The sequence below is a fragment of the Astatotilapia calliptera genome, chromosome 22 (genome assembly GCF_900246225.1).
Source record: "Astatotilapia calliptera chromosome 22, fAstCal1.2, whole genome shotgun sequence".
NCBI classification, from domain to species: Eukaryota; Metazoa; Chordata; class Actinopteri; order Cichliformes; family Cichlidae; genus Astatotilapia; species Astatotilapia calliptera.
This window is the reverse complement of record NC_039322.1, coordinates 4,251,449-4,278,886: the sequence shown is the minus strand read 5'-3', so window position 1 is coordinate 4,278,886 and position 27,438 is coordinate 4,251,449. Positions and strand designations below refer to the sequence as shown.

The following is a 27,438-nucleotide window of genomic DNA, read 5'->3' as shown; positions in this document are numbered from 1 at the left end:
CATTGAAATGGTTCTCTCAACCACATTTGTGGTGTTCGTGCCTTTTGGTGAATTTCAAATGCAATAATCAGACAGATTATACAGCTTTTGGGGTGCTTAAGGGTATTTTCACACCAACAGTTTGTTTGCTTTGGACCAAAGCAGTTGATTAGTTTGTAATTTTGTAGCTTTTTCATGGCTTGGTTTCTTTTAATCCAGAGAAAACTACAAGCAAATTTCAAGTGAAAGAAAATGCGTCACTATGTGACAATGTTGAGTCCACTTACTTGCTAGTTGTGTCTGGTGTGGGAGCAGCACACACAAACACAGGACAAAGATGCTGTGTTCTTGACTGGTGGATAACACAGAGACTTTATTTAACATTCATATTTATCTGGACAATTTCATTCATTTTACAGGAAGTTGCTACATTTTACCCACACAGATGCAACACTGCTTTTATTAGTTACAGCAGCAGAAAATTAACCTTGTGGAGCTCATGAAAAGCTAAGCCACCATGATGGAATTTCAAAATCGTGACCTCTAGCTTTATAATCCTTGTCTTACTCTCCTGAACGATCTGCCCAGCACACTGTTAGCATTAGCTGTTATCTTTTCACTCCACTCTCTTGTCCAAATACACTCAAAAACCAAGGTGGTTGGAGCTCAAATTCTAAATGGATGGGGCTTTACAAACTAGCCAAGCACAAACTAGCCAAGCACAGTGGCTATTTTTTAAATAGCCCAGCCTTAAAAAACCTAGCTAACTACTGATGCACATGCACAACTACATAGGATAAAAATGAAATTACCTTAACACATAATGAGATTTGAAGCTGTCCAAACATGCCTGTTTAACCCTCTTCATGTTCTTCTGTGAATACACTCGCTGATTGCTTTTGTATTTGATACAAAGTGCAGAGAGTTAACTGGAGTGAACAAAAAGGATGGAAAACACAGTATATATATTTGGGAGGAAATGAAATCGTTCTCCCACACACTTTATGACAGTATCTCATATATTTTCTATCAGCTTGTTGCAGCTGCTCATTGAAGCTTTGCATCACTTTTATTACCATGCACTCAGAATTCAGCCTGACACATAATGTCAGCTCCCAGAGAATTTAAAAATAATATTCTGCAGGTCTGAACAGTGAATCTGAAAACATTGGACCCACCTGTGGGCGTTGCGAGGTTTGAATTTGCTCATATCGGGTGCTGCTCCTCACGTTCCCTTTTGTTTAGAAAATGCCGCCATGATCAGATCATTTTGAGGGAAGGTTGCGTAGCTTCCCCCCGTGTTTTATTTATACTAGAATCGAATGCTCTGAGTATGCAGAAAGAGGGTTTGGATACAGGAAAGAGGGGAAAACAGAGCGATGAGGTGCCCAGCAGGATCAGATTCTCAGAAATCTGCCTGGGACATTGTGTTTGTTCTTTCATTCTGAGTCATAAACAATAAGACAGGAGATGTTTCTCTGTGCAAACAAGCTGCAGATACTGTGAGAGAGAACAATTGGAAAATGAGATACAGAGAAAGAGATTCACAAGGTTCAGCCAGGATAGAGCTGCAGCTACAGAGGAGAGAAAACCACTGCTGCAAATCTTCATATCTGCCCTGAGTGCTTCTGTGCGAGTCTATGAATACACACCATTAGTGTGTGTGTGTGTGTGTACATGCATGCCTTTAGTCTTTCCACCTTTTGGTGTGTGTATGTACAGTATGCTGAGCTTCACACATGCATATGAGAATGCCGTCTGTTTTGGCATTTGCATGCAACTATGTGGGCTTTAATGTGAATATGCTTTCATCTATTTGTGTGTGTGTGTGTGTGTGTGTGTGTGTGTGTGTGTGTGTGTGTGTGTGTGTGTGTGTGTGTGTGTGTGTGTGTGCGCGCGCGCTCGTGCTTTTTATTCTGAATTATAAACACGTGACTGGGTTGAGGATGATGCATCCATCCAGAAATCCCTGAGGTTGTTGTGGAGCTGAAGTATTACTACAGAGCTGCAAAGAGAGGGGGAGAGAGAATCAGCAAGAGAAATAGATGGAAAATAGACTGGAAATAATAATCTCATCCACATGCACATGTTTTACTTTGATTTTAATTCATTCTGGGCAAAAAGGAGAACAGTTCAGAGGGAGGGGAAAACACAAAAATATGGATACAGCTGGGGTTTTACAAGCAGCTCTGGTGACATTTTTCACCTGTTTCCTCTTTAAAATGCTGTAAATCCGAAATATTCATACTGGGGTTCTTTGTGGCACAAATAAAACTGCACCTGTGATCAGGAAACTGTGGGACGTGGACACAATTAAGCTCCAGAATGCAATGTTGTTTATTTCATCTCCTCCCTAAAATCAGCCTCAAATCTCGCAGGCTCATTTTTTGATTCGAGATCTTAGCCCGAAAACCGTCCGCTGAGCCTCAGCTGAGCCTCGGAGCAAGACCAAACAGCATTTTGATGTCTATCGCCATCTTCCTTCCCCAAAAAAAGAACGAAAGAAAAGAACAAATTCTTCTGAATAAAACTGTGATTGTTAGGTTTAACTGACTTCCACTTGATTTTGTGTAGTTGCAAGAAATCACCATAGTTTGCTGTGCACATGGTCCTCTGGGGACGCCTCACAGTTCAGCTGCTGAAGGAGGAAAGCCTTTGATCGTGTCCTTTAAGGCTTTATTATGTTTGTGGTGGAAACAGTATTTTTGTCCAATTGGTTTGTTTCAGTGTTTAAAATGAAAGCAAAAGAAAATAGAGTTCTCCTCATTATGTAGAAATCATAGTGTTACATAGAAAATGAAATATGGTGGGTTCTCAGGAAGGTGGGGGCGCTGGTTGTATTTATTTATTGTCTTCTGTCTCCTGTGATAAATGACTTCAATCACTCACTCATGCTGTTTGGATGAATGCAACAACCCACAGTTTTCCTGTTTGGCATGTTTGGCTGAGAAAATCACCCAATCAGCAAGTGCATTCCTGTAGCCGTCTGCTGTTCAAAACCTTAATAACTACCTGCATGTTTACAGGACGTCTGCAAATGTCCTCTGCACGGGTACCTCACTAGCTTAGGTTTATGAAACGAATCAGACTCAGAGAAACTGAGATATGGATGGAGATGTATATTTTATGTGGCGGCTCAGAGAATAGGTCTACTTCAACCTTGATTTAATGCCTGCAGTGTGATTCTGATTTCCACTCATGGATGATGCTTCACAAAAGCAGGAAATTCTCATTTCAGTGCAATTATTAGAAAAAAACTATAAGAAGTGAAAGACAGACCACCAGGGTACTTATCATGCTGCAGTGCTGCTCCGCCTTTTTTTCTGTTTAAAGAGCTGTCCTTTGCCTCATAGCTTCAAGTAAATAATCATGACTCACCTTTGCTTGTATTTTAAATCAGGCTGCAGCTTTACTTCAACACTTCCAGGTCAGTTCACTCTGAAGATGCATGAACTTGTTGAACTGCAACGCGAAAGCGTCTAGCGCACATGTTTTCTCAGCTAAGGTGTTTTGTAATGAACTTTTTTGCTTTTGAGAATTTTGACAAATAAACATCTGACTCGCTGATGTCAACTTGTCACAACAGACAGTTTAACACACGTGGAGGAAGGATAACACGAGACGCTTGGGAAGAAATGTGAAGATGAAAATCAGAATAACCACCCACATCTAATCAGATGTTCTTTTGCCTGAGGCTGATCTGTCAACCAGACTTCATGGGAATCTGTTCAGTTTTTAAATCCTGCTGACAGACAGACAGACGGACGCATGAGGAGAGCAACACTGAAAGCAGAAGTGGTGAAGCTTGAGTGGGAAGTGCAGATAAAAGCAAACATGGGAATATGGCTTTAATGCATCTAAAGAAACTTAAACAGGCAAATAAGCTAGCACCTAAACTGGCATCTTTGATTTGATTTGATTTATTTGTGGACTAGACTTGAAGTTTGAGGAGTCTACATTTAATTATGCTTCATCCTTATGTGGAAACACAGTAGAACTCTATTTATTAGATGGGTAGTTGCCTTCAAATTTCTCTTACTGTGCGTAATAACGTAAAATTAACCCAAATGAGGCACTGCTCAATCACTGTCTGGCTTGGGAGGTAAAAGCCACAACGTGCATGGCCTCACAAGTCAGTGTGGTACCTATTTCAGGGTGTTTTTAATACTGAAATAAGGCACCACTATACAGAGAGTGGTGGATCAGAGAGAAGCTCTCTTCTAAAAGATAAGCAGGTATAGTTAATGGATGGATGATGAATCCTAGCTGAAGGCTTTTCTTTAGCTTTTAACCTCATCGCCGAGTCTTCATCAGCAGATGGAGTTTGGATCTGTTCACATTAAAGCTCGGCGGCTTTAAGCCAACACATGCACTTCTGAAAATTCCTCAAAGCGCTGCAGCTGAAGGCGTCGACAGTTGAACAAACACCGTCCTCTGATGAGGACCATGTGATGTTGTTGAACGTAGAGCCGATGCTGGATATTTGTGGCGCTGTTGACAGTCGGAGTGTTTTTTTTTCCTTTTCCACTGTAGGTGGGAGTGAATGACTTTGAAAAATATGGAGTGGAACTAAGTTGAGGGAATATGATTTTTCTTTGGAAATTAAATGGAAGGTTCAGCTGATGTTATCATGCCAAACTGTGATTTTTGTAAAATAAAACTGGGGCTCTTTTGTGCTGTTGATGGCTGATTTTAAAAAAAGTAGGGTGTTTTTGTACTTTTGGTCCAGGAAATTGAGAATCACTGCTCTGAAGCCAGTTTTGGCCTCTGCTCTCAGGATCAGACCCTCTGGGGCCCATGGGTGGGTGGTCTTAGGTGCTTGCCAACAACCTGAGTATTCAGTCCTGTTTTTCTAATCAATAGACATAAGTAGAATTACATTTAGTACAGCCCCTCACCATTTCACATGCTCAGTGTTGCTCTGTCAAGTGCAAGGTGGCCTGACACCTTCTCCAGCACAATAAGGTGGTGAGACATGGAGGAGCACTGGACTGCAGCTGCAGTCGGCTATGAAGAGCGAGCTGGGTGTGAAGGTGACTATCCCACCTGATTTGGTTCCCTACATTTGGCTGTTGGTAGTGACTGAGGGAATAAGGAAATTATCTTCCTCTGAAAGGTGACTGGACGCGCATACAGATCTGTACCAATTGAAAACTATTTGATTTTCCCAAATAATTTAGTTGAATCAGTTGAGATTCTACCATAGACTGTCGACTATGTTGAATCCACTGGCAGTCAGAAATCGAGGATAAGCTTGTTGTCCATGTTTGTGTGCAGAGTGATGTTTGATTCTTGAAGAAAAAAAGGAAAACTGTCAGACTTTGGTGTAAGTTCTGAAAATGTCTTCTTCTTCCTGTAGTCGTTCCTTTTAGGGTTTCCATCGTGTATCATCTTCCTCAATCTCACTCTATCCCAGACATCCTCCTCTGCCACACATCCTCTTTCACCACATTCATGATGCTCCTCTGAGGAGTTCCCGGTTTCCTCCATCCTGGCAGTTCCATATCCACTGTCCTTTGTCTAATGTATTCCAGTGTATGTGCTATCCCTCCTCTGCACATGCTCAGACCATCTCAGCCTCGCCTCTCTAACTGTGTGTCCAAACTACTCAACCTGAGCTGTCCCTCTGATGAATGCTTCTGTTACATAATTCCAGCTATTGATCGTGCTATGGAAGGAAACAGCAATCCCATTGGCTGTCAGAGCAGAGTATTTGGCAGATGTGAAATGGACCAGAAACACTGGCTATATTTGCAAAAGTAGCAAGAGGTGAAATGCATTTGGTGTAAAATACCTTCAGAGTAAGGAGAAGACCCCGGGAAAGGCAAAGGACACACTGGAGTGATTATGTCTATTAACAAGGCTGGAAAAACTTGTGTCCTCTTGAAAAGCTGTAGGTGTTAGTCAGGCATAAGCAGTAGAAGCTGGATCAGGGGTGGGGAATTAACTTTCCCAAGGGGCCACATGAGAAACTGGGATTGTTGTGGAGGATGGCACCAGTAAGCTGCACTCTCTCCTTATAAGCTTGGAGAAATTGACTGGATGGATATTATTTTTTGTCAAACTTAAAACAACCACGCTGATGAGATTCAACCTGAGTGGCGCATTTTACATGAGAGAAATCAGCTTATGTGATGAAGCCATTATTTCTAAATTACCGCTGTGCTGCAGTTTTTTGTAACTCGATGCAGTAACTCATGTTAAAAGTTCTGAAAGGGAAGGAAGTGGTGCTTGAGATGGGGTGGTTTCAGTAGAGTAGTGTTTCCAAAATCAAAACTTTTATAGAGTCAAGATCTCAAGACAATATCATATAAAATCGCTGTCTTTTTAGCAACAACATCAGTCTAGCTTAAGCAGATTTACATGCGACTTTTTATTTATTTGCAATGATTGGTCAACAGCTTGAATAAGAACAATTATTTTACAGCATTTTGCATTTTGAAATAAATGTAAGTGCATTTTATCTATAGTTCTTATAGCCAATCTGAATATGTTGCTAACAGTCTGCAGTCCAGCCACTGCAGCACATATTTCTGCATTCACTTTCCCTCAGAGAGACAAGCTAAGCACTGATTAGGTCATCCCTGGCCTTCAGAACAATATATATATAAATAAGAGTTGTAATCTGCTTTTAACTAGAGAGCTGTCTAACTTCAAGCTGAAACCAAATACCAGCATCTAGACTGGCAGAATCCAAGATAAACCCCTCAGAAATCATCACCAGTCAAATGAAATGTCTAATTCTAGATGATAAATTATGAATTTGAATAGAATATGAGCCGGGTAAAGAGTGAAAGAAATGGGCTCCTGTGCCTTTAAAAAAGAAGGAACGAGAGAGAGAATGCAGGATAACACCAGGCTGAGGCATCAGGCGGTTTAACATTCAGGATTGTGATTAATCCTGGCGACAGAAGGGTTAAAACCAGACACTGACTCTGCACAGAGAGAGGGAGAGAGAGCGAGTGAGGAGTGCTGGAGGGGGAGAGCGAGCACTCAGTCAGGACAGTTGCTTTGCATGTTTTGAAATCTCTCTCTCTCTCTCTCGCTCTCTCTCTCTCAGTCTCTCACACGCTCAGGCCATGTGCGGCCGCCACGTCACGTGCCGCTGCAGAAAGCATCAGAGCGAGAGAGGCAGGAGAGCTGTAGAGGGAGAAAGAGAAAGAAGGGAAGGGAAGGGAGGGGTTGGAGGAGGAAAGAGAGAGGTATGAGGAGAGCGGTGGGAGAGGAAACAGTGAAGATTACAGAACGAATAAACACTGAGGACAAAGCAAAGCAGAGATGAGGAGGTTTGGAAAGAGAGAGTTTAAGGGCAGCAGAGCTAACGCAGATTCATGAAGCAGTGCATGTATGATTTTTTAAAAAGGCTAAAGATGATAGAGTCACATTTCTGTCTCATTACAATGCCCAGATAATGTTTCCCCATCTAGACGATAAGAATTTAGCACTCCAAAGAAACCAAGAAACAAACCCTTCCATCAAAACGAGTTTGGCTCTGATTCCAAATCCTCTGTTTGTGCGTTCACCAAAGTGCGAATGACCTTTAAAAACACACGACCCCTTTTTTTCTCGGTCGTCCTCTTCTGTGGGTAAAAGCTGCACACACCGGTGACAACCATCCGCCTCCTCTTTCCCCTCAATGAGATGAAGAGGCTAATCACATACTGCACATGCAAGCTTTTCTTAAACAGTGTTATTATTCTTTACTATCTGAGCTTAGGAGGGAGAAGGACTGAGCCACGAGAAAACGTTTTGTTAGTCACGCACCTTTGTTCACAATCTGCTCTTTTCCATCTGAACATCTGGCTAGCACTGGTTATGTCTGATCTGATCACTTTCATACTGCATGTGTCCAGCTCCAGTGTGAACTGGAGTGCTGCCTGAATTGTATGCCGTTTGGTTTGAGTAGTGGCGGCCCAACAAGTCGGAAACTTCCAGTGATCCTGGTCGCTGTTGTTGGTGTTCTCCGTGTTTATTTTTACTGAGCTTTGAGGTCCGAACACTTAATGATTTATTATGATGTTCTGATAAAGCTGGACATCGCATGAGAATCACATCAAGCATGTGAAAGAGGCTCAGATCTGACATGGATTGTTGCAAATAGTCTGCTTCGGACACATTGAAACTTCTGCGTAGGCAGAGGAGCGCTCTGCACGCTTGCTAGCGGTAAATGAACCATACTATTATATGAACTGCTCATAAATTAGAGCAAATTTGTGCAAGGGAGCAGTTAGTTCAGAAGTGAGCTAATGTCCTATTTTAGTTTGTCAGACATTGTTATTCTGACATGCACTTTGTCAGGTGACAGCTGCTGTGTGATATAATTTAGTAAAATCAGAAATAGAATAAAAATCCTCAACACTTTTAATGTTTCATAGCAGCAACAAGATTTGTCAATCAGCTGATCACACCAGGGTTACATTGTTCTCATTCGTGGGTGCTCGAGCGGCTGAATTTACCTTCAAACATTGACCACAAGGCTCCTTTTGAAAGTCTGGGTTCTCTTCAGTTTGTTATGGTAGCTTTTCTGCCAAGCAACTACAATGCAGGGATGCCTACTGTGCATACTTCCTCCACGCCAATTAGAAGTCAGTATATTACGAACAATGAAAAGCCTTAGAGAGGACAGTCAGTATCTGCACAGCCACATGGAAAACATTTTTATTCTCTGCTGTTCTCTATTCTCCTGTCGTCAAAAGAATATCGTGGGTCTCCTCATACAGAGCCGCATGTCCCAGCATTAATATGTTTTGATTTATTTTCTTTGTGGCACAGCTGTACAAAGCACATTTATGTTCACTTCAGTGGATTTGAGTCCTGTTGTAGTTTGCATAATATTTATGGCAAGCCTTTTTGTGCATGTGTCTTTAAAGGAAACTCTGGCACAGAAAACCTCTCTTCATCTCAAGCACGAAGCATGACGGCAGATGCTGTTTTCAATCAACAGCCGCTCTTCAGGGTTACGGGGAACCTGCAAAATCCCGTGCCACATGGGGGTCTTTCTACATGTCTAGTCATGTCCTGTGCTCAGTGTGCCATAATCAGATCTGACCATTGGCAGAGCACGAGCAGTGATTTGGAAAGAGAGCAGAAGAGGAGGTCACCGTTATATCCAAACTGCTGTGACATAACTCCCAGCCAGTGTGTTGACAATAGGAACAAGACTCCCGGGGTGTGTCACCTGGACTCAATTGTCTCTGGCATGTGTGTTTAGGTGTGTGTTGCGTTTCTTCGCCCTCGTGAACGTGCACGTGGTCGGCTCTGTTTGTTTGTGCGTGCAGCGGCGAGTCCGAGCCTGTCTGGGTGTGTATGTGGGCGTCGGTGTGAGTTCAGAAGTTGACAGTGAAGTGAGACACGGAGACAAAAGCCAGATGCACAAGAATCAGTGAGTGGAGACAAAAATAAGATCTGAATCATGGGACACTCGCAAAAATCGCTCCAAGTTAAAACGCCTAGGTCTGTTTATTTCTTTTACCTGCAATTAATTTAATTTAATTTGTAGTTTTGAAATCTTTTTTAAAAATACAAACATGAAACATGAAAATGAAAGTGCAAATTATAAGACTACAAATTTAAAAAAATTATAAAAAAATTAATTCCAAACTATAATTGAAAAGAGTGCATCAAAATTTTCATTAACATTATCATAAAAAACATGCGAGTGTCCAAAGCCTGCCGAATTTTAATTTGATAACTACTCAATTCTGACTCTTTAGAAAGTGGAACCAACAAAAAGTGAGAAAAGTTATTTAACTATCAAAACTGATTATTGATTATTACAGTAATTTACTGATTTAACCTCCTAGGACCTGGCGTCCACATATGTGGACATCACATTTTGGGTTATTTAGACCAAAATATTCAATTTTGCTCTACAAGGGCCTGATATCCACTTACGAGGACATAATACTGCTACTGTTCTATCAAAATTTTAAACAAATATCCTCATATGTGGCTCTTATTTTTCTTAAAAACTAAAATAATGTAAAAAAAATAATCTGGTAATTCTTTGTTTTTGCATTCATCGGGCCCCAATATGCCCAAATATCAAAGAGAAATAACAAATGCTGCTGTGGAAGAGTTCGGGTCTTAGGAGGTTAAATTAAATTCATATCCGGCTCTAGCACAAAATTTATAATTTGGATAAATTAATTCAATTTTAAGCATTGACTTCCATTAAAGATGGAAGTAACTTTTGGGTCTGTAAACGGAAGCTAAGGGAAGTGCCTTAAGCCTGCATTATCTCACTTCCTGTGTGACCACAGAAAACTCTGGATGGCTTTTGTTAGCCTCAGTTGCTAGTGTAGCTCTTATTTAATGCAACAAGATGATTATTTTATGAATGATGGTTTCATTTAGCATAAAATAGACGTTTTATGCTAAATGAAAAGGTCTTGTAATCAACAAGCTGCTACCCTGTGATCACCTTAGTCTAAGTGAGGATGAAACTGCTCAGCTTGAGGCTTCAAAACAGGTCTTTACTAATCAGTGGGTCGCTGTCACTGGGAGCACGTCCGTCTTTTATATCCCGTCTGTGCTTTTACATAAATGTGAAGTTTTATTTCTCCTTGAACTCTGATTAATATTCAAACTTGTGTTTTAGTAGCCATTGTTTTTGCTATTGTAAATTTATCGACCAGGCAAATACGTCCTATTATTAAAGTAAGTTAGCTGCAGCCCTGTGTGAGTGTCAAGCAGCCATATCTGTAAATTACGTGAAAGATAAACCTTGCAGTTAGTTGTATAGATTCCCTGATGTGTTTAACCCAGATGGGCAAAAGTTAAACTTGGCAGCAGACAGCAGCAGCGATGAGGAGTGTGAATAGTTGCCTCAGCGTTTACATTGCAGGGAGGGGATCCCGCTTTATGTAACGCACTTCCTCATCTGTATTGCGTTGCCAGCTAATGCTCTTGAGTTAAAAACAGCTGCTGGCAGAGCTCACAGTTCATGTCCGTGTCATCTGTGACAGAAGCAAACCAAACAGGAAATGAATCGCTGCTCTGCACCTTTATCTCATTACTGCTCCCAACTGGAGGAACACACTTGCTGTATCTCATAGTTTGTTTCCACTACTGCTTTTACATCTGCTACCACACCTTTTACTGGCTGGACTCTTCGATTGTTATCATAACTTGCTGAGTAAAAGGAAAGGAGCAGAAGAACACGTCGTTCCTGTACAAACAATAAAGTTAAACCAAGCAGAAACAGGACGAACGCTAACATTAAATGAGACCACCAACCATCTAACTGCACCCTCAATGTGGAGTTTAATGGCTCAGTGTTGTTTGTGATAAATTTCTTTCACTGGTGTATCTGCTCTGAATTATTCTAAGTTGTTTTTCATAACTGATGTGAAAAACAGCTGGTGTGCAATAACAGGAAAGGTTCATCTGATATAGTAACAAAAACGAACAAATAGAGGTTACAGTAAAACTAGTAAACTCTATCATAACTGTGCGTGCGAACACGAGTCTTTCACTGAAAAAACTCCCAAAAAACAACAACAACAAACCAAATAAGAGAGAAAGTATCGGCGTTTTATTACTGCCTGTGGAAATCGTGTACATCACTCCTCTCTGTTTGCTGCAGCTAAGTGGCCATCTATGTATGTTTGCAGACTTTTCTACTGGTTGGTTTCTATATATAATTCTCCGCTGAGGCTGGTTCCCTCTTATCTGTGTACATACAGTGTATGTGTAGCAAATATAACCAGTCTGGCCTATGCCATCACAATATTTTACAAATATTTGTCCCCAAAGTCAGAACAGAATAAGAGAAAAAAGCTCATAAATATGCAGCTGGGGTAATCTACAGAAGAGACTGAAACTGTCAAAAGTGGCTGTTGAGGAAAAATCAGGTTTAAAGGGTTGGAAAAATAGTTCCAATGCTCAATGTCACTGCTATGAATTCATTTGAAACTGTGACTTTATTTTTATCTCCCTGCACAAGGTCTGGATGTTGTGTTCACTTGCCTGTACCTGCAAAGATTCAGTGCTTGCTCTCAGGGGATTTTCTCATTGTTGGGGATTTTTTGGTGATATTCTACGGTCTTTACCTTGAAATATAAAGCGCCTTGTTGCGTTGTTGTTGTGATGCTATAAAAATCTAATTGAATCAAATTGAAAAGAGAAGCATAAATTAAGCTTTGCACCTAACAGCCAGTCTGATGAAGAGGAGTGCAACTGATAGCTGGAGTCAAGTTACAGTAACATAGTCTCTGAACTTAAGAAGTTCTACAGTTTCACTCCGAGCCGTCTCCAGTTTTTCCTCTCTCTGTATATAGGCAGAGTTTAACTAGCAGCACTGGCCGCCCTCGAACAGTGTTGGAGAGCTCCTCCTCTGTTTCTGATTGTCGGTTGCATCAGTAGAGTCCCAGCTGATGTGTTTTGCGACACAGCATGAGGCAAATTTTTGACTAAAGTTGAAATATTTTGACTCGTATTAACATGAATTTGCATCACATGCCGTGAATTTGCCGCATTGCATAGAGTGTGTATGTAAGCACCATGACCGTGTTGGTAATTAAGCTAATATATCCTGTGTCATTTCAGAAGTCATTTGCATTTAGCCTGTTCTATTGTGCAGTTTGAGAACAAGTCATGAAAACTGAGACACACAAGAGAGGGCGACTGGGTTGCAGCAATAAAATGCCATGTAGGATCACTTCGGTGCTGGGAAAACCAACAATAACGACTACAAAAAAAACTTTAGCAATGTGTCTTTGTCATATAAAGCTAAAAGTAACAGCAGAGTAACAGCTAAAGCAAAATCTGTGCACAGGACACATGCGAGTCAGAGTTAGCAGAGCTTGTGATTGCAGTTTAACTACAATGCCGTATTTCACTGTAATGAAAACTCGCCGAGGATGAAAAACCGATGAAAGCGTACACAAAAATCGACTCAATTACAGTGATTGCAATAGATGTTAATTGTTACCTCCATCCTTGTATAATTAGCATAATTACTATTCTCCTGGTAATTGCTTTGTTTCCCTTTATTACACAAGAAGCTGCTGAAACAGGAGAAGATTGAAAGGGAAAAAGTTCTGCGTCAGAGAGCAGAAGTTGCCGCCGCCGCTGTCGACGATGCGTGCACGAGGAGGATTTTGTGCCGTACTAACAGATTTTGTTCCGCCTGTTAAGCTTTCCTACATTTCCCAAAATGCCTCTTCCACACAGAGCAGCTCTTAGTTTGTTGCATTCCACTTTACGTGTAGGTGGACCCGGTGAAAGTAAAGTTAGATCAAACAAGAGATTAGTCAAGAGGAAGCGTTGCTCACCTGACTCTCAAACCTCAACCTGTCTATTTTCTGCTGCTGTGGGCGTCTCTGCCCACGACAGCTGATTCCTCCCGGTACGATTTCTGAACATCCAAGCAGCTCAAGGACAGAATCTAAAACACTTTTCCTCAATTTTTTTAAGATCATTGATGTTGAAAATTCTGTTTGACTGTGAAAATAAAAAAAACCCCCATCTTAGCTATCTTAGAAGAGGACCAAAATGTTTTTGATGTTTTTAAAGTTAAAATACATCACCCAGATTCATCAGTATGCCTCGGTACGCTCCATCCGAGGATCAGCTCTTCACGTCCTGAGGCGATTCCTGTGATGGAGCTTTCACACGATGGAGAAGCTGTTTTAAAACGAGGCATTTTTCTTGATTTGACGACAACATGAATAAGAAATGAAAGGGCTAATCTTAAACCTTGAATTTCATGAAATGGGACCTTCAGAGACCTTGAAAAGTCTTGACTGTGTCGGAGTTAATGTAATAACTTTCTTGTTGGTGCTCAGGTAGAAACGTCGGATTTAAATGTGATATTTGTGGAGCTTTAGCAAATCTTTTGGGTACAACTTGCTTCAATCCAAAACCACTTCAGTTGAACTCCTTGTCCGGAGCTGGAGGATGACAGATTGACAGGCAGTGACATGCAGAGAGAGGAAAACGCATAATCTCAGCTAAATTAATGAAAGCAGAGAGGGAATCCGCGAGTCAGTGGCTGCTTCCTCCAAATGGCTCCTGCTCTCAGACAGGAAATGAAGCCAGACGAATCCTCGCTTGGCAAGTGTTTACCCAGCAGCAGCGGGAGTCGTGTTCTTGGAGCAGTTTCAACTTTTTGCCCAAAATGGTTGTTATTAGGACGGGGCTTTGGGCAGACTTATCCAGGATCAGCTCCGTCCAGCTGCCAGAGACACAGATCAAGCCAACAGCACTTTATTTGATGGTCTCACTGCTTCCTGGGCAAACAGATGGATCAGAGGATAGAAGAGATTGGAATATACAGTATGGTGCATTGCATTTAGAAATGATGAGGGTTTGCAACTGTGCAAGAAGAACCGTACAGCTTATAGCGAAGGGATGTTTTCACTGTAATTCAAATCTTTTCTGTATTTTAATATTTTATTGGGCATTTTTTAAGTTGTTGCTGTTATTTTGGAAAAAATCCAAATAGAAAAATAATTATCATTTTTTAAATGCCATTTCCTGTGGCCAAACTGCAAATAAGAAAATATGAGTTTGGTGTAGCATGGAGACCCTCACAGCAAGAAGGTCCTGGGTTCGACTCCAATCCTAAATTGGATATTTGGAGAAAACAGTTGGATGGATATGAGCTTAAAAACAGACATAAAGAATGCCTTGTCAAAATAATGAACAGTAAGGTCTATGCAGAGCAAATCACCATGTTAAAACCACACTCCTTTTGTAGATGTTTGTTGACCTGTTGAGGCCCAGGTGTGGCTACTTTTGTCTGGCATCAGATATAGGTAGTGTATCCTTTGGGTCCTTTGGGTGAGGAGCCTCCGTGGATCAGACCTTTTCTCGCTCTTCCTACAGCAGCGGTCCCCAGCCTTTTTTGCGCCACGGACCAGTTTATACAGATAAATACAACAAAATAAAACTAGTACCGGTACCAAAAAAATAAGATTTATTCATAACACACGTGAAAAGACCCAGGAAAACCGAGTTAACGATAAAAAACGATAACAAAATAACGCTGAAAACCGATAAAAACCCTGAAAACCATACATTTCACACCTGAGCCTCAACTCTCGGGGCCCGGTACCAAACGACTCACGGACCGGTACCGGTCCGAGGCCCGGGGGTTGGGGACCGCTGTCCTACGGTGTTCAGTTGCAGAGGGATCTGGTTAGTTTGGAGGACTGGTGACACTTTGGGCTCTTTGTTTTGTTGATCCAGCGGTTCCTGAGCAGTTTTTGTGAGTTTGAGTGTGGAAGGATCCACTGTGGATGGTACAAGTCAAAGGAACCAAGTCAAAGGAATGCATTTTAACAATATGATCAGTTCTATTCACTTTACCTGTCATCAGTTTTGTGTTGGGCTCATTTTTAAATCTACGGGTTCCAAATAGAGACAGAAACGCCTCAAATGCTGCTTTGATTGAGAAATCCAATTTGAATATGTTTACTGATGGTGCCTGTGATTCAAGTTTGATTAACAAATCACAAAGGTAGAGGCCATGCTTTTGATTTCCAGCGAAGGCCACAGTAGGAGGAAGACTGGGATCTTTTGCATTAAATTTCTTTTTCGTGAAACACTTTAAGAGAAAGTTTACACAGCCACACACTTTGTGCACAGAATTTGTTAGCATGTGTCCCATTTCACTAAAAACAAATATTGCGTTACTATAGCTGTGTTTTCCTCCACAGAGGTATTACTGTCAACAGATACATTAATAATTACTTATATGGATTCAAAGCTGTATCTTTTATAAGATTCTGTTTGCTTATTCCATGCTTTATTTACTTTCTTCGTCTACTTTCTGACCCTCACTTTTACAACTAAAGATGTTTCAACAATGAGAAATTAGTAAACAGTTTTATAACTGTAAGTTTCCATCTGGATTTTTCCATCCGTTGTTTATGCCTTCAGATTCTACACTAAGATCATGAATGTTTGCAGGGATTTATTTGCAGCTTGTGCAGGTCAGTTCTGTCATTCATGTATTTAGGAGATGACAGTGGTGTCATTAGATAACGGCGCAGATATGGGTGAAATTCAGTTTGGAGCTCAAGTCGCATTTTGTCTCCTCTGCCAAAGTGTCAAACTCTGCAGGGTGACATGTCGCCTACCCTCGATCCAGTAAACAAACCACTGGGTCTGTGGGCCCATGTGACTTTTGTATACAAACCTTGGTTTGATTGCTATTGGGCACTGGAAAACCAAAATAACCAAATACACAAAAAAGTCATCTTTTCCACTCAGGCTCGGAACAAAGAATAGCAGCTCTGAAGAATAACAGCTGCAGAGGGCAGAGCATAGTGATGCATGCGTGTCACACCGGACGCTTATGTAAATCCAGCCTCTCATTTCAGATAAAACAAAAAAAAAAGAACCAAACAAACAACAACTGTGGGATGTTTTGGCAACAAGTTGTGTAAAAGTGGAGGCGAATGTCAGATCGACATCGTGGAGTCATGATTGGATGTAAACAGTCGTAAGACTTTTTTTTTTTAATCTCCGAGTTCAGCGCAAGTTGAAACCTGAAAAAAGCCACCATTCAGAAAGTTTACATACCCACAGCCTCCCACTCGCCACGCTCAGCGTGTAGTCAAGTGTTTTCAGCTGGATTTTATTGGGAGAACACGGTGTGGCGATTTGACCCTTCGCTTACCTCACATGTCCCGCCTCCTGCCTGTCATAAAGCCTGACTTCCCAGAGCCCGTGGAGGATTTGGTTGTGGTATTGTGGCTGACATGAAAACATGAGGGACTGCTCACAGCAGCAGTTTGAGTAGAAAATCAGTGTCAGTCCTGCCGCTCTGACCGACATGTCTTTCCCACGTTTCAAAAAAAGGGAAAGAAATGCTTCAGAAGCACAAAGGCTGCGACAGCTGAGGGCTTTTAGAGGTTTTCTGTCATATGACAAAATTATGTCATTCTATTAATGCTAAATCTTCACAATCTCTCCTCACTCTTCCTGCCTCCTATCTCTTCTCTGCTTCATTTGCTCAAGTGTCTGAAATCTTTCCACGGCTGTTTTGGTTGATTTTGGTCACCAGCTTTGAAGTTATTTATAATCTGTGGCGCCGAGCCTGGAGCTCCAAAAAAGCGTCTTACAAATGTCGCCACAGTGGAGGTCTGAGTAGTGGCGGATGATTGCTCAACTAGCATTTTTATGCCTCTATTCCAAGGAAGAAACATTTGCGGGGGGGAATATGTTTTTTCAATCAGAAACGGGAAAGAAATGAAGCAGCCGGCTGAAAATAGAGCCGCTCTTCTATTATAGTGTTACATTCAGAAATATAGCTGCAGGGAAAAAGCTTCACTGCCACACAGTTTAATATCCGCATCCAGGAATCGCTTCCACAGATTTTGCCCCCTCCCCCACTCTGCCACACTTCCACTTCCCAACATTTAAATAATTGTGTTCATTCTTAATTATTTGAACCCCCTTTTAGTGCTTTGGTAGCTCATGTAAAAGTGGCGTTTGAGTAAAGCCAGCTGGAGTCAACACAGGGGGAAAAAAGTCCACTGCAGCACCATCTCTGAATCATCTGCTCTCTTCAAATAGTTTTTTTCTTTCCTTTCTAACCACATTTGTCTAAATGTGTGGCTCATGCATAATCATTCTAAATCTTTAGCCAGCACTAGGATGTTCTTTTAAATATCAGACACTGCAAAGGGTTAAAGAAAAAAGCTCCTCTCTTCTGCATGTCGTAAATCGAGTATGACACGTTCCTGGCTCGATGGTGACACTTGGTGGTGACTTGGCATCACTACGGAGAGACAAGATGCTTCTTGTCGTCGAAATTTGAAGTCGAATGTGAAGAATTAAGCGCGTTGTTAAAGGTGTAGAAGAAACGGTGATATGTTCAGGTTTAATGGGGAAAAGCATTTGAATATATTGTCCACTGTGTATGGGATAATCCTACTTATCTCAGTGGGAATCATTCCTGGCTCTCTGCTGCTCTCTGGATAAAGGATGAGAGGCAGAGTGTGCAGCACATGTGACTCTGCAGCCAGCGGCCTCTAGAGTCCAACAGCAAACACTAAAGCTGGAGGGGTTTGACCTGAGTGGGATTTAAACACTGAGACAAAAATGTCTCCCCGTGCTTTGCTGCTTTTTCCCAAAACCTTTTTTTTATGATCTTGAACATACTTGAATTAGATATTTTCATCGCCTAAAAGAGTTATAAGTGCATATCTTTGTATATTCAGTCCTACCAGAGGTCCTGTCATGTTTAGCACAACACTGGACATCAAAACCTCAATTATTGAATTTAAATAAAATTTTATCTTGATTTTATTTGCTTGTAGGCAGAGCTCTCTAAAGCTTCTGTCTCACCTTCAGATTTAGATATTTAGAATTCAGTGACGCTGATTCAGTTTTATCTAGCTGAAGGACCGATGCATCTGTCCGTCCAATGAAAGAGTCGCTACTCCTCTCAGGATATTGGTCCAATTTTAGTGAAGTGAGATACATTTGACTTTGATGTCACTGTTAGTGTAAAGCTGCTTCTCAAAAGTCATTTGTCATTGTCACTGGATTTGAACTTTCATTAGTTTGTGCAAAACAGCCCAGAAGGCAAGAAAAGATCCCCCCCCCCCCCCCTCGTACAGGCACATTACAATAACCTGTGAACTGTGATGGATCATGATGAAGTAACACGTCACTGACATATTGTAAAAATGAGCATTTTTAGATGCATCTGTTTCTTGTTTAGTTATTAAAATGAAGATCATACATAGACTTGGAGAGGCTGTTACCTTTTTGCATGCAGAGTGGTCAGAAATCACCCACAGGCAGAGCTGATAGCAGCGTCGGTGTCAATAAAATCTTATCCATGTCCATCCCCGGGGCTGTTTATTTTTCATCCCATAAAAACAATAAATTATTAAAATATTCTGAGTTCAGAAAGTTTGATCTACACTATAAGTCAAAGTTTGCAGAAGTCATTGCAGTTCAGATGGATAAAAGCTGAATATAAGACAAAACAAACGATATTAAAACATAACCAAAAATATACAATAATAAGCTCTTTAAAATAAATTCAAAGGACATAACATCAAATAAATGACAGTGAAATATCAGCTCTACAAGTAGAAAAGAAGTAGAGTGAAATAAATTGAGAACAATCAGAGCGTACTGGAAATAATAAACTAAAAACACATCAATAAATAAAATAAATGTATAAGGATAATAAAAACATAAAATAAAATAAAAGGTACCATCATCCAAAATGTCAGTAAATAAATATAAAGCAATAAAAAATGCTGGTTAAAAACAGTTTAAAGTTGAAAAGTCTGTCTCCTGGTGTTTCATAGGGCAGACATGTCAGGCTGTATTCAGAGTGTAGTCATGTTTGTACATCAGCTAAAACTAATAAATTCACTGTGACCATCGAGAACAAATGTAAGTGTGTAAATGAATCTAAATGTAATTACATTGTTACTCCTTTAAATATAATACAATTTAACAGAGTGTTTTTCCAGTGTCCTGATTGGTGGGGATTGTTTCATGTCGTCATCTTCAGTTCGCATCTCTGTGGCGTGCGACCGTCCTCGGTCAGGGCAGATGGGCTCTAATCTGCAGATAAAACTAGATGCTGATGATTGGACAGCTAAACGAGTAATTAAGCTGCTGATTTTGGACTGTAGTGCAGATTATTGTTCACTGGAAAGACAATTAACAAGCGCTCGTATTCTTTCTCTCTGCTCCCTTCTTGCCTCTTTTTTAGTTTATTCACACAACAAGTGTCACATATTGCCAACAAAAAAATTTAATTAAACTGGCAAAAGTAACACATGAACAATTAACGAATGGCACCATAAAAATGTTGCACTGGCAGGGATTCTAATAACCGATAACAAATTAAGAGGCAGTATGATTTTTAGTTATGTAATAAGATCTAATATAAATATCTGAGACACAAAAAAGGAAGTTCAGAGAAAAAGCATCTCTGAAGAACTCAAATAGTCTGCTTCATCTGGAAGTTTACATTGTGATAAACGCTACCATGAAAACATCATCAGTGCTCATGTCATGTTTGTGTATCTGTGTCCTGTCCACACTTTAACGTGGCGAGAACAGCCTGCAGGCTAATGTCACAGTCCGCTGTCAGTAGCTGTTTAATGATCCTGGTGCTGTGACTCATCTTAATCTCAGTGTGCGACCCTCTGTTTTATATGTTACACACAAAAAAAGTGATTTTCATGTCAGTTTTCCGGGTGGCACGAGCAAATTTACATGTGAGAAAGAGTTCTGATGGCAAATGTTGTACTTTAATTCTCATGAGCTTTTTATTTCCAGTATGATGATTAAGACAATTTTTAAGGGATGCCAGAATATAGCTGACATTACTGAAACTTGATTTATTTTGTAAGGAACCGTGTGGATTCATGTATATTATATATAACATGTTCCTGCAACTAGAAGCTCACTAACTCACTAATCTGTCCAGGTACTCCACTTCTCATCCTGTAGAAACTGTGATGGGCTTCAGCTGATAACTGGAAGATTGATTATAGATGGGTATCTTAGCTGACAAGCTAATCATTTGATCTGAGATAACCAACATTTTCTTTCGCTTCCAGGTGGTCAGGCAGTGCCTCAGGACCCGTCACCCCCTTCTACCTGCCCTCCGGCCCCCCCTGGACCTCCAGCCGGCACCAATGGCAACAGCGACATCATGGTGAACTTTGACCCTGACCCGGCGGACCTAGCGTTGTCCAGCGTGCCAGGCCAGGAGGCATTTGACCCACGGCGGCACCGCTTCACGGAGGACGAGCTGAAACCTCAGCCGATGATCAAGAAGGCCCGCAAGATGCTGGTTCCCGACGAGCAGAAGGTACTACATCTCCCACAATCCTTTTGTTTCCTTTATGTCCAAATTCACTACAGGAAAGGATTTTTAAAGCTATTTGGGGAAAGAAAATGCTCCGCTGCTTGCTGTGTTTCTAATTTAATGGCTAGTAAAATATATATATATATCCATAATGGATCAGTTTCCCGTTTTAAATTTAGTTGTAGAGTCTACTTTTTAAAAATCTACTTGCAATTTCAAAATTGTTTTTGCAGCACAAGAACGCAATTTTAATTGTATTCAAAAATAGAGTTTGAGATAAATTATTTTATAAGATGAAATGAGTAAAATCAAATTAAATACTTAAAATAAAATAAAATAAAAATTAAAAATAAGGCCCACTAGTAAATCTCAGGTGTTGTAAAGGTACCTAAAGATAAAACCTGCATAAAGATTCACATATAACTCAGCAGAAGGTCACATTTTCCTTTAGTATCTGTCTTAAATAGAAGCCACAGCCACGTTGTTTCATTTTAAACTCTAAACTTCATCATAACAAAAGGCCACGGCTCTGACAGCTCCTGTGCGGAGTGGAAAAAAAAAACGAAGGGAGCGTGACGCCCACTGGTATTGATGCCTCCTGACGGGAATCCTGAAATATTTTGTACTCAGCTCATTGCACACTAGGAAAGTCTCTGATCAATGGCTCGTGCTTTCATAGTTCAGTGCGGAGCAGCTGCAGCTCCCGAGGCGTTTATAATTTATGGAGAGATGGAGGCGCTCACCTTGCTCTGTTCAGCCGTTGCCGGTTTTATAAATCATATATAGGAAGGTTGGAAAAATGATCTCCGGCCAGAGTTAAAGATGAAGTTGAGAACGGCTTCTCATAAACGAGCTTTAATATTCCGCTCTACGGTTAAGATTTATCTGCTCTCATGAGCAGGAAAGTCTGGCTTGGATTAAAAGTTATGAAATAATCCAGGATCTAATTAGTGTTTATATTTACACAAATCAGAAAGCAGCAATATTCCCAAGATCTCTTTAAAAATGTTGCAGAGGGATACAATAATAGCTGTGTTTAATTGTGGAATGATGCTAACTTTAACCAGATGTTAAAGATCCTTATTAAAGCTCTCCATGAAGGCAGTGAAGCATGTGGGCTTGCTTCCCGGCATAAATCTTTCAGATAGATATCTCTACGAGGTTGTATTCTCAGATTGACCTCCTATTTTGCTCTATGGGTCCCAAAGTTTAACACAACATCAGGGCTGCTTCCAGTCTTCTTCTTGTGAGACTTTCATTGGCCAACAAATTCCTTTCCTGGCAAAAAGTCCCCAAAGTAACGTTGCAGGCTTTTGTGGGGCCGGAGGTCATGTCCGCGGCGTATTTATTCATTCGGCTGAGGCGCTCGGCAGGTCAGAAGAGAGCTGCATTAGGAATGACATGCCTCATAAAAAGTTATTGATAATGTTTTCACAAGCACTTACTGGTGTTTTCCGTCAAACTGATTCCTTTTGTAGTCATTGCAAGATGAATATTATTGGTCTTTTGTGTATGCAGATCAGTATATTGCTAGATGTCTATGCGTCTATGTGTGAAAAGGTGTTTTAATATAAGAAATTAAGAGTTAGAGTAGCTTATCTTACACCGTGACCTGCAGGCAATAAAAAGCACAGAAAAGCTGTTGTTGGTAATTCTAACTGCAGTTTAAAGGAGTATTTCATATATATATATATATGTGTGTGTATATAAACCACAGCTATCCTAAACTACTTTCTTCACTCTGTAAATCTGTTTAATGAATGTTCATCTTCTCTAAGCTGCCATAGCAAACATTTACTGCTGAGAAGCAGTAAATGCTAACCCCTGAAACATTTTAATTTATCTAGTGCAGCTACAAGCTTTAGGATAAGAAGTATAGCACTTTTTATGTGGTATACGTCACACCTGTGTTTGGGATGTTTTATGCTTTTGAATCCAACCACAGTCTGCTGCTCATAACTGAGTGTCATCATGGTGACGTTATAAAAATGGCAGTCATAGTTTTGTTATTTTGTACCTGTGACTATTCAGCTGTTTCCACCTTTTGTTCCTTTCTCCCATTTTTGACACCCTCATCAAATGACTGAACCTTCTCATCCCACTCTCTCCTCTTCTTTTGTTTTTTTGTTTTTTTTTCTTCTTCTCTCCTCCCTCCACCTTCCTCCCCACACACCCCAACATACCACACCGCCGCCGCCGACAGGATGAGAAATACTGGAGCCGGCGAGTGAAAAACAACGAGGCGGCGAAGCGCTCGCGGGACGCCCGGCGACTGAAGGAGAACCAGATCTCAGTGCGCGCGGCCTTCCTGGAGCGAGAGAACGCCGCCCTTCGCCAGGAGGTGGCTGACATGAGGAAAGAGCTGGGCCGCTGCAGGAACATCATCAACAAGTACGAGAGCCGGCACGGAGACTTGTGAGGAGACGGACGGAGGCGGAAAAGGCGGGAGGGGCATCGGAGATGAGACAAGGGTACAAGGCAACCCAGCAACAGCAGCACTTTAGTTGAAGTGGCGAGTCGGGGGTGGGGGGAGGCTGACGTAGATCTGCAGTAAGCACCGTGCGACACCGGGCGCAAACGCCACAAGCGTCTTTTAGCGCGCGCGCTGTGCTTCAGGATGTCATGACAGGAAAGCACAGCGGCGACACAGTTTATTTTCCGAGTTTGACTCTGTAAATGCTGCTTTGCTGAATCCACACACCGTACTGTATCACCACCTCGTGACACCTTGGCAGCTTTACCCTTGGTGCTGTGCTTACGCCCGGTGCCGCATGGCGTTTTTGCAGGTAGTGCGTTTCCATCCGCCGCTCTGGCCAGTTCAAACAGGGTGTTGAATTCACAATATGCCAGTGAAATCTCACTTTTTAAGCTCAAGGCATGGACACAAGCCAGAAGAGGTCAGATGTGTAATTTTTTGTTTTCTATAAATAGGAAAAAAAGAAAACATGTATATTTTTGAACTGGGCAGGAAAGCAAGACTAGTCCAGCAAAGAGGAGGACGGGGGGAGGAAGAAGAGCAGGGCTTTCGTCAATAACGCAAAGAGATTTTGACATAGGATTATTGTATATTTTTCTATTAGCAGAGGTATTTAGGAGGAGGATTTTGGAGATAATCTTTTGTATATTTTATATATGGGGCGGGAGGGGCTGTTAGCTGGACAGTCACGGGGCCACATAAAGCGCTTTTCCTCCCAGCTGTTTATTGCTAAACAACAAATAATCTATTTTCAAATTTACAGAGCTGGTTAGTCAGAGGAAGAGGTGTAACAGAGAATGTATCACGGTCGAATCAGGTATTTCACACAGCGTGAGACAAGGCGAGGTATTTTAGACTGTTTTCGGCGCTGAAGGGGGGAGGAGGAGGGTGGGCGGAGGCAGGAAGAAGGCAAAACAACAAAAAAAATTGTATAGTTTAAAGAAAATCTTTGTGTTTGTTTTCTCTGTGAGCTCGTTCAAGCACTTCAGTTTTTATCTTCTATTTGATTCCGTGTCTGATTCTGACATAAATCGAGGGGCTTTTATTTTTCTTTTTGAAGCTGAAGGAGGAAATAATAATTAGCCATCCGAACAGCTGGATATGAGCAGATGTGCGAGGATAAGTAAAAGGAGAGATTTTCGCTGGCGGGTTTGCGTTTTATTTCGGTGAATGTGTCTTGCTCACATGTAAACGCACACACACTGACAAACACTTTTAACCATCGCGCAACATGATTGCTTTCGGTTTCTTTACTCATCAATCATGTCTAGGTGCAAAAATTGAATACTAACTGGTTTAAGGTTGATCTGCCCAGATCGAACAGTGACTGAAACCTTCAGCCACACACACACACACACACACACACACACACACACACACACACACACACACACACACACACACAGTCCTCACCAAGGTTTTAACCCTTATTGTTGTTGTTGTTGATGTTGTTAAGGACTTTTATGGTGCTGATCTAATCTGATCCTCGACCTGACACACACACACACACACACACACACACACACACACACACACACACACACACACACACACACACACACACACACACACACACCTTCTCAAACACAGTACTGAACTGCCTATACCCTTTCTTTGTCTTTATTCCTTATTCTTTATTTTTTCTCTCTTTTTGTTGCATATTGTATTGATGAATCATATATTTAGATTTTCACACACATACTTGTCTATACCTCTCCTTCAAACTTTACCCAATGAGAAAGAGAAATGCACCCTACTGCTACTGTACCATACAACTGTACTATTGACTATTAAACTATTCTCTCACTAGATATATATGTGTATATGATATATGCTTGAATTATGTGATTATAGTTGTAATATACATAATTGAATATATTTCAGAGAAAACTCATTGGAATCATTTTGTCAGTTTTTTCTCAGGTGTTGTCTGAGGTATTAAATATGCATATTAAAAAATAAGAAACACTAAAAAAATCTTTGATCCGATCACAGGATTTGTGGATTGGTTTGTTATTATTATTTTTATTTTTTTGGTTGTATTTTACATTTGCTGTATGAATTTATTGTTATGATTCCGTTTTAGCCCGTTTTTGTTACTAAGTCACCAGCATGGGATAGAAACTCCACAGACTAACTGTAGTTGGCTAAGCCTCGCTCCCCTGTTGCTACGCCTGTCACACTTTGCATTCTACAGTAAAGTTTAACCGAGGGGGTTTTGCATAAAACCTTCTGGTTTCATAGAGTTATTTTGACACCACCATCTAAATACATATGAGAGGTCCATAACTGTAAGTGGTAGAAACTCCAGTCCAATCCAAAAAGAACTGCTTCAAAAGACTGGTGACTACCACCCAAAATAGGGTTAAAAACACTATTTTTCCTCCACAGTCATAGACGGTATAAAAGAGTAACGTAGCTACTCAGATATCATCAATATATACTGTTGTGTGAAGCCTCCTGATGAGTGTTTTCGCCATCTTGGTGCTTTGTAACCAGGTGTGATGACAAGATGCCGATTGCAGTCTAAAACTGCCGGTCAGTCACAAGCCAGTAGCCAATGAGTGTGCCCCATGTAGTCATTTCAAAAACACATTGTGATTAAAATTAACAGAATTTAAAAAAAACAAAAACATTTTATTCTCCATAACTGAGTGGTAAACTTTAGAGAGATGTTTTCCTGTAGACTTTAATCGGACCAAAGCTATTGCCATCTAGTGGCCTTTAGATAGAATGCAGGATTTTGGATAATTCTGCATTAGCTACTTTTTCCAACATGGAAGCTACATCCGTCTTATATAATGTCTATGCACACAGCAAAAGAAGTTCTGAAACTGTGTTTCGAATGCCATTTAATTAAATGTAATACATTTCTGAACACCATGTTTCCTCCCTGTAAAATTAAAGCAGAAAAACTTAAATTCTGGGAGATTAATTAGCTGTAGCTATTATCAACCTAGCTAACAGCTTGTTAACATTAAAACGAAGCTGAAATGAAACTGGTACTTCTGGAAACTTCTTTTTCAGGGGTAAGAAAACCTAAAATCCCAGTCTGACAGTTTTAACTATAAAATAGGTCAAACTAACTGAAACTAAAAACAATACAAATTTACCCAAGTGTAGGCCTGTGACATTAGCTGATTTAATGTTCGCCTCCTACTATACAAAAGATTACTGTTGTAATACTGGAATGTGTCCAGTGAAAAGTTTGAGACGCTAATGTGCAGCCATCACCTTAAAAATAGACAACAGCACCAAGTAATTAACTTGAATTAAAATGTTTTTCTTTCTTTATGAGCTAAATGCCAAGATTAATGATTTTTAGCAGGATTATACTCTGGTTTTATTCGTAAATATTTTTATAGAATTTTATCACCATTTTCTCATCATCTGATGACATCTGATCAGAGTGGGCAGGACTCATAAGGGATCATTTTGTGCAGATGAAAAATCATATGACCTGCAAAATGCCCATTCTGAACCTGGAGCAGGAAGTCAATAACCTTATTGTGATGGCTGTTATATCCGACTGAAGCTTTAGGTTTTGCTGAGCCAGATAACGCAACAAACCCTGGATGTGTTGAACTCTAGTTTCTAGTTCCTCCCTCCTGTTTAGACCAAATATGAGCACACACCCCTTGAAATTCAAGTAGCCCAGCCAGTCTGGACTATTTTAGTGTGTCTAAAAAAAACCCCCACAGCATCTGCTAATTTCCTCCATATTTAATTTAATCCCTCAAAGGCAATTAAAAACTCTTCAAATGTTTGTTTCACTATACTAAGAACTCAAAAATTTGACAGGCTGAATTCGCTACATGTGCTAGGCTGTGATTGGACAGTGACTGAATGGGGGAGGGGCTTAGCTGACTGTTATATAGAACTGTTTAAATTTACAGAGAGCACTGAAACCTTAGCTCTTGTTACCTGCTATACAGTCACACTTGCAAGTATTATGATTGTTCTTGATATTTCTTTTGTTGTTTTATGCAACAGCTTTTTTTCTTCAGGTGATTTTAGCCTGACATAACTATATTTTCATTCCCAAGGCCGACTTTCACATATCCCATGAGCCTGTTTGCTGCTGGCCTCATCCACAAAGACTTAATCAAGCCACAGGTGTATAATGGGAGTTGTAGGTCTAGCTTTGATATACAGTATGTACTGTATGTTTTCCTTTCCC

The 27,438-nt window shown here is 40.7% G+C and overlaps 1 protein-coding gene across 1 annotated transcript in view; it reads left to right on the top strand.

Moving 5' to 3' along the window:
• Nucleotides 1-24,182, top strand: part of dbpa (D site albumin promoter binding protein a) — a 36,949-nt gene extending 12,767 nt beyond the window's left edge. The window contains exons 4-5 of the mRNA XM_026155803.1: nt 20,532-20,785; nt 22,986-24,182. Of these exons, the coding sequence (XP_026011588.1) occupies nt 20,532-20,785; nt 22,986-23,201 (470 nt within the window). The 3' untranslated portion in view covers nt 23,202-24,182. The remainder of the gene's footprint in view (nt 1-20,531; nt 20,786-22,985) is intronic.
• The last annotated feature ends 3,256 nt before the right edge of the window (nt 24,183-27,438 follow it).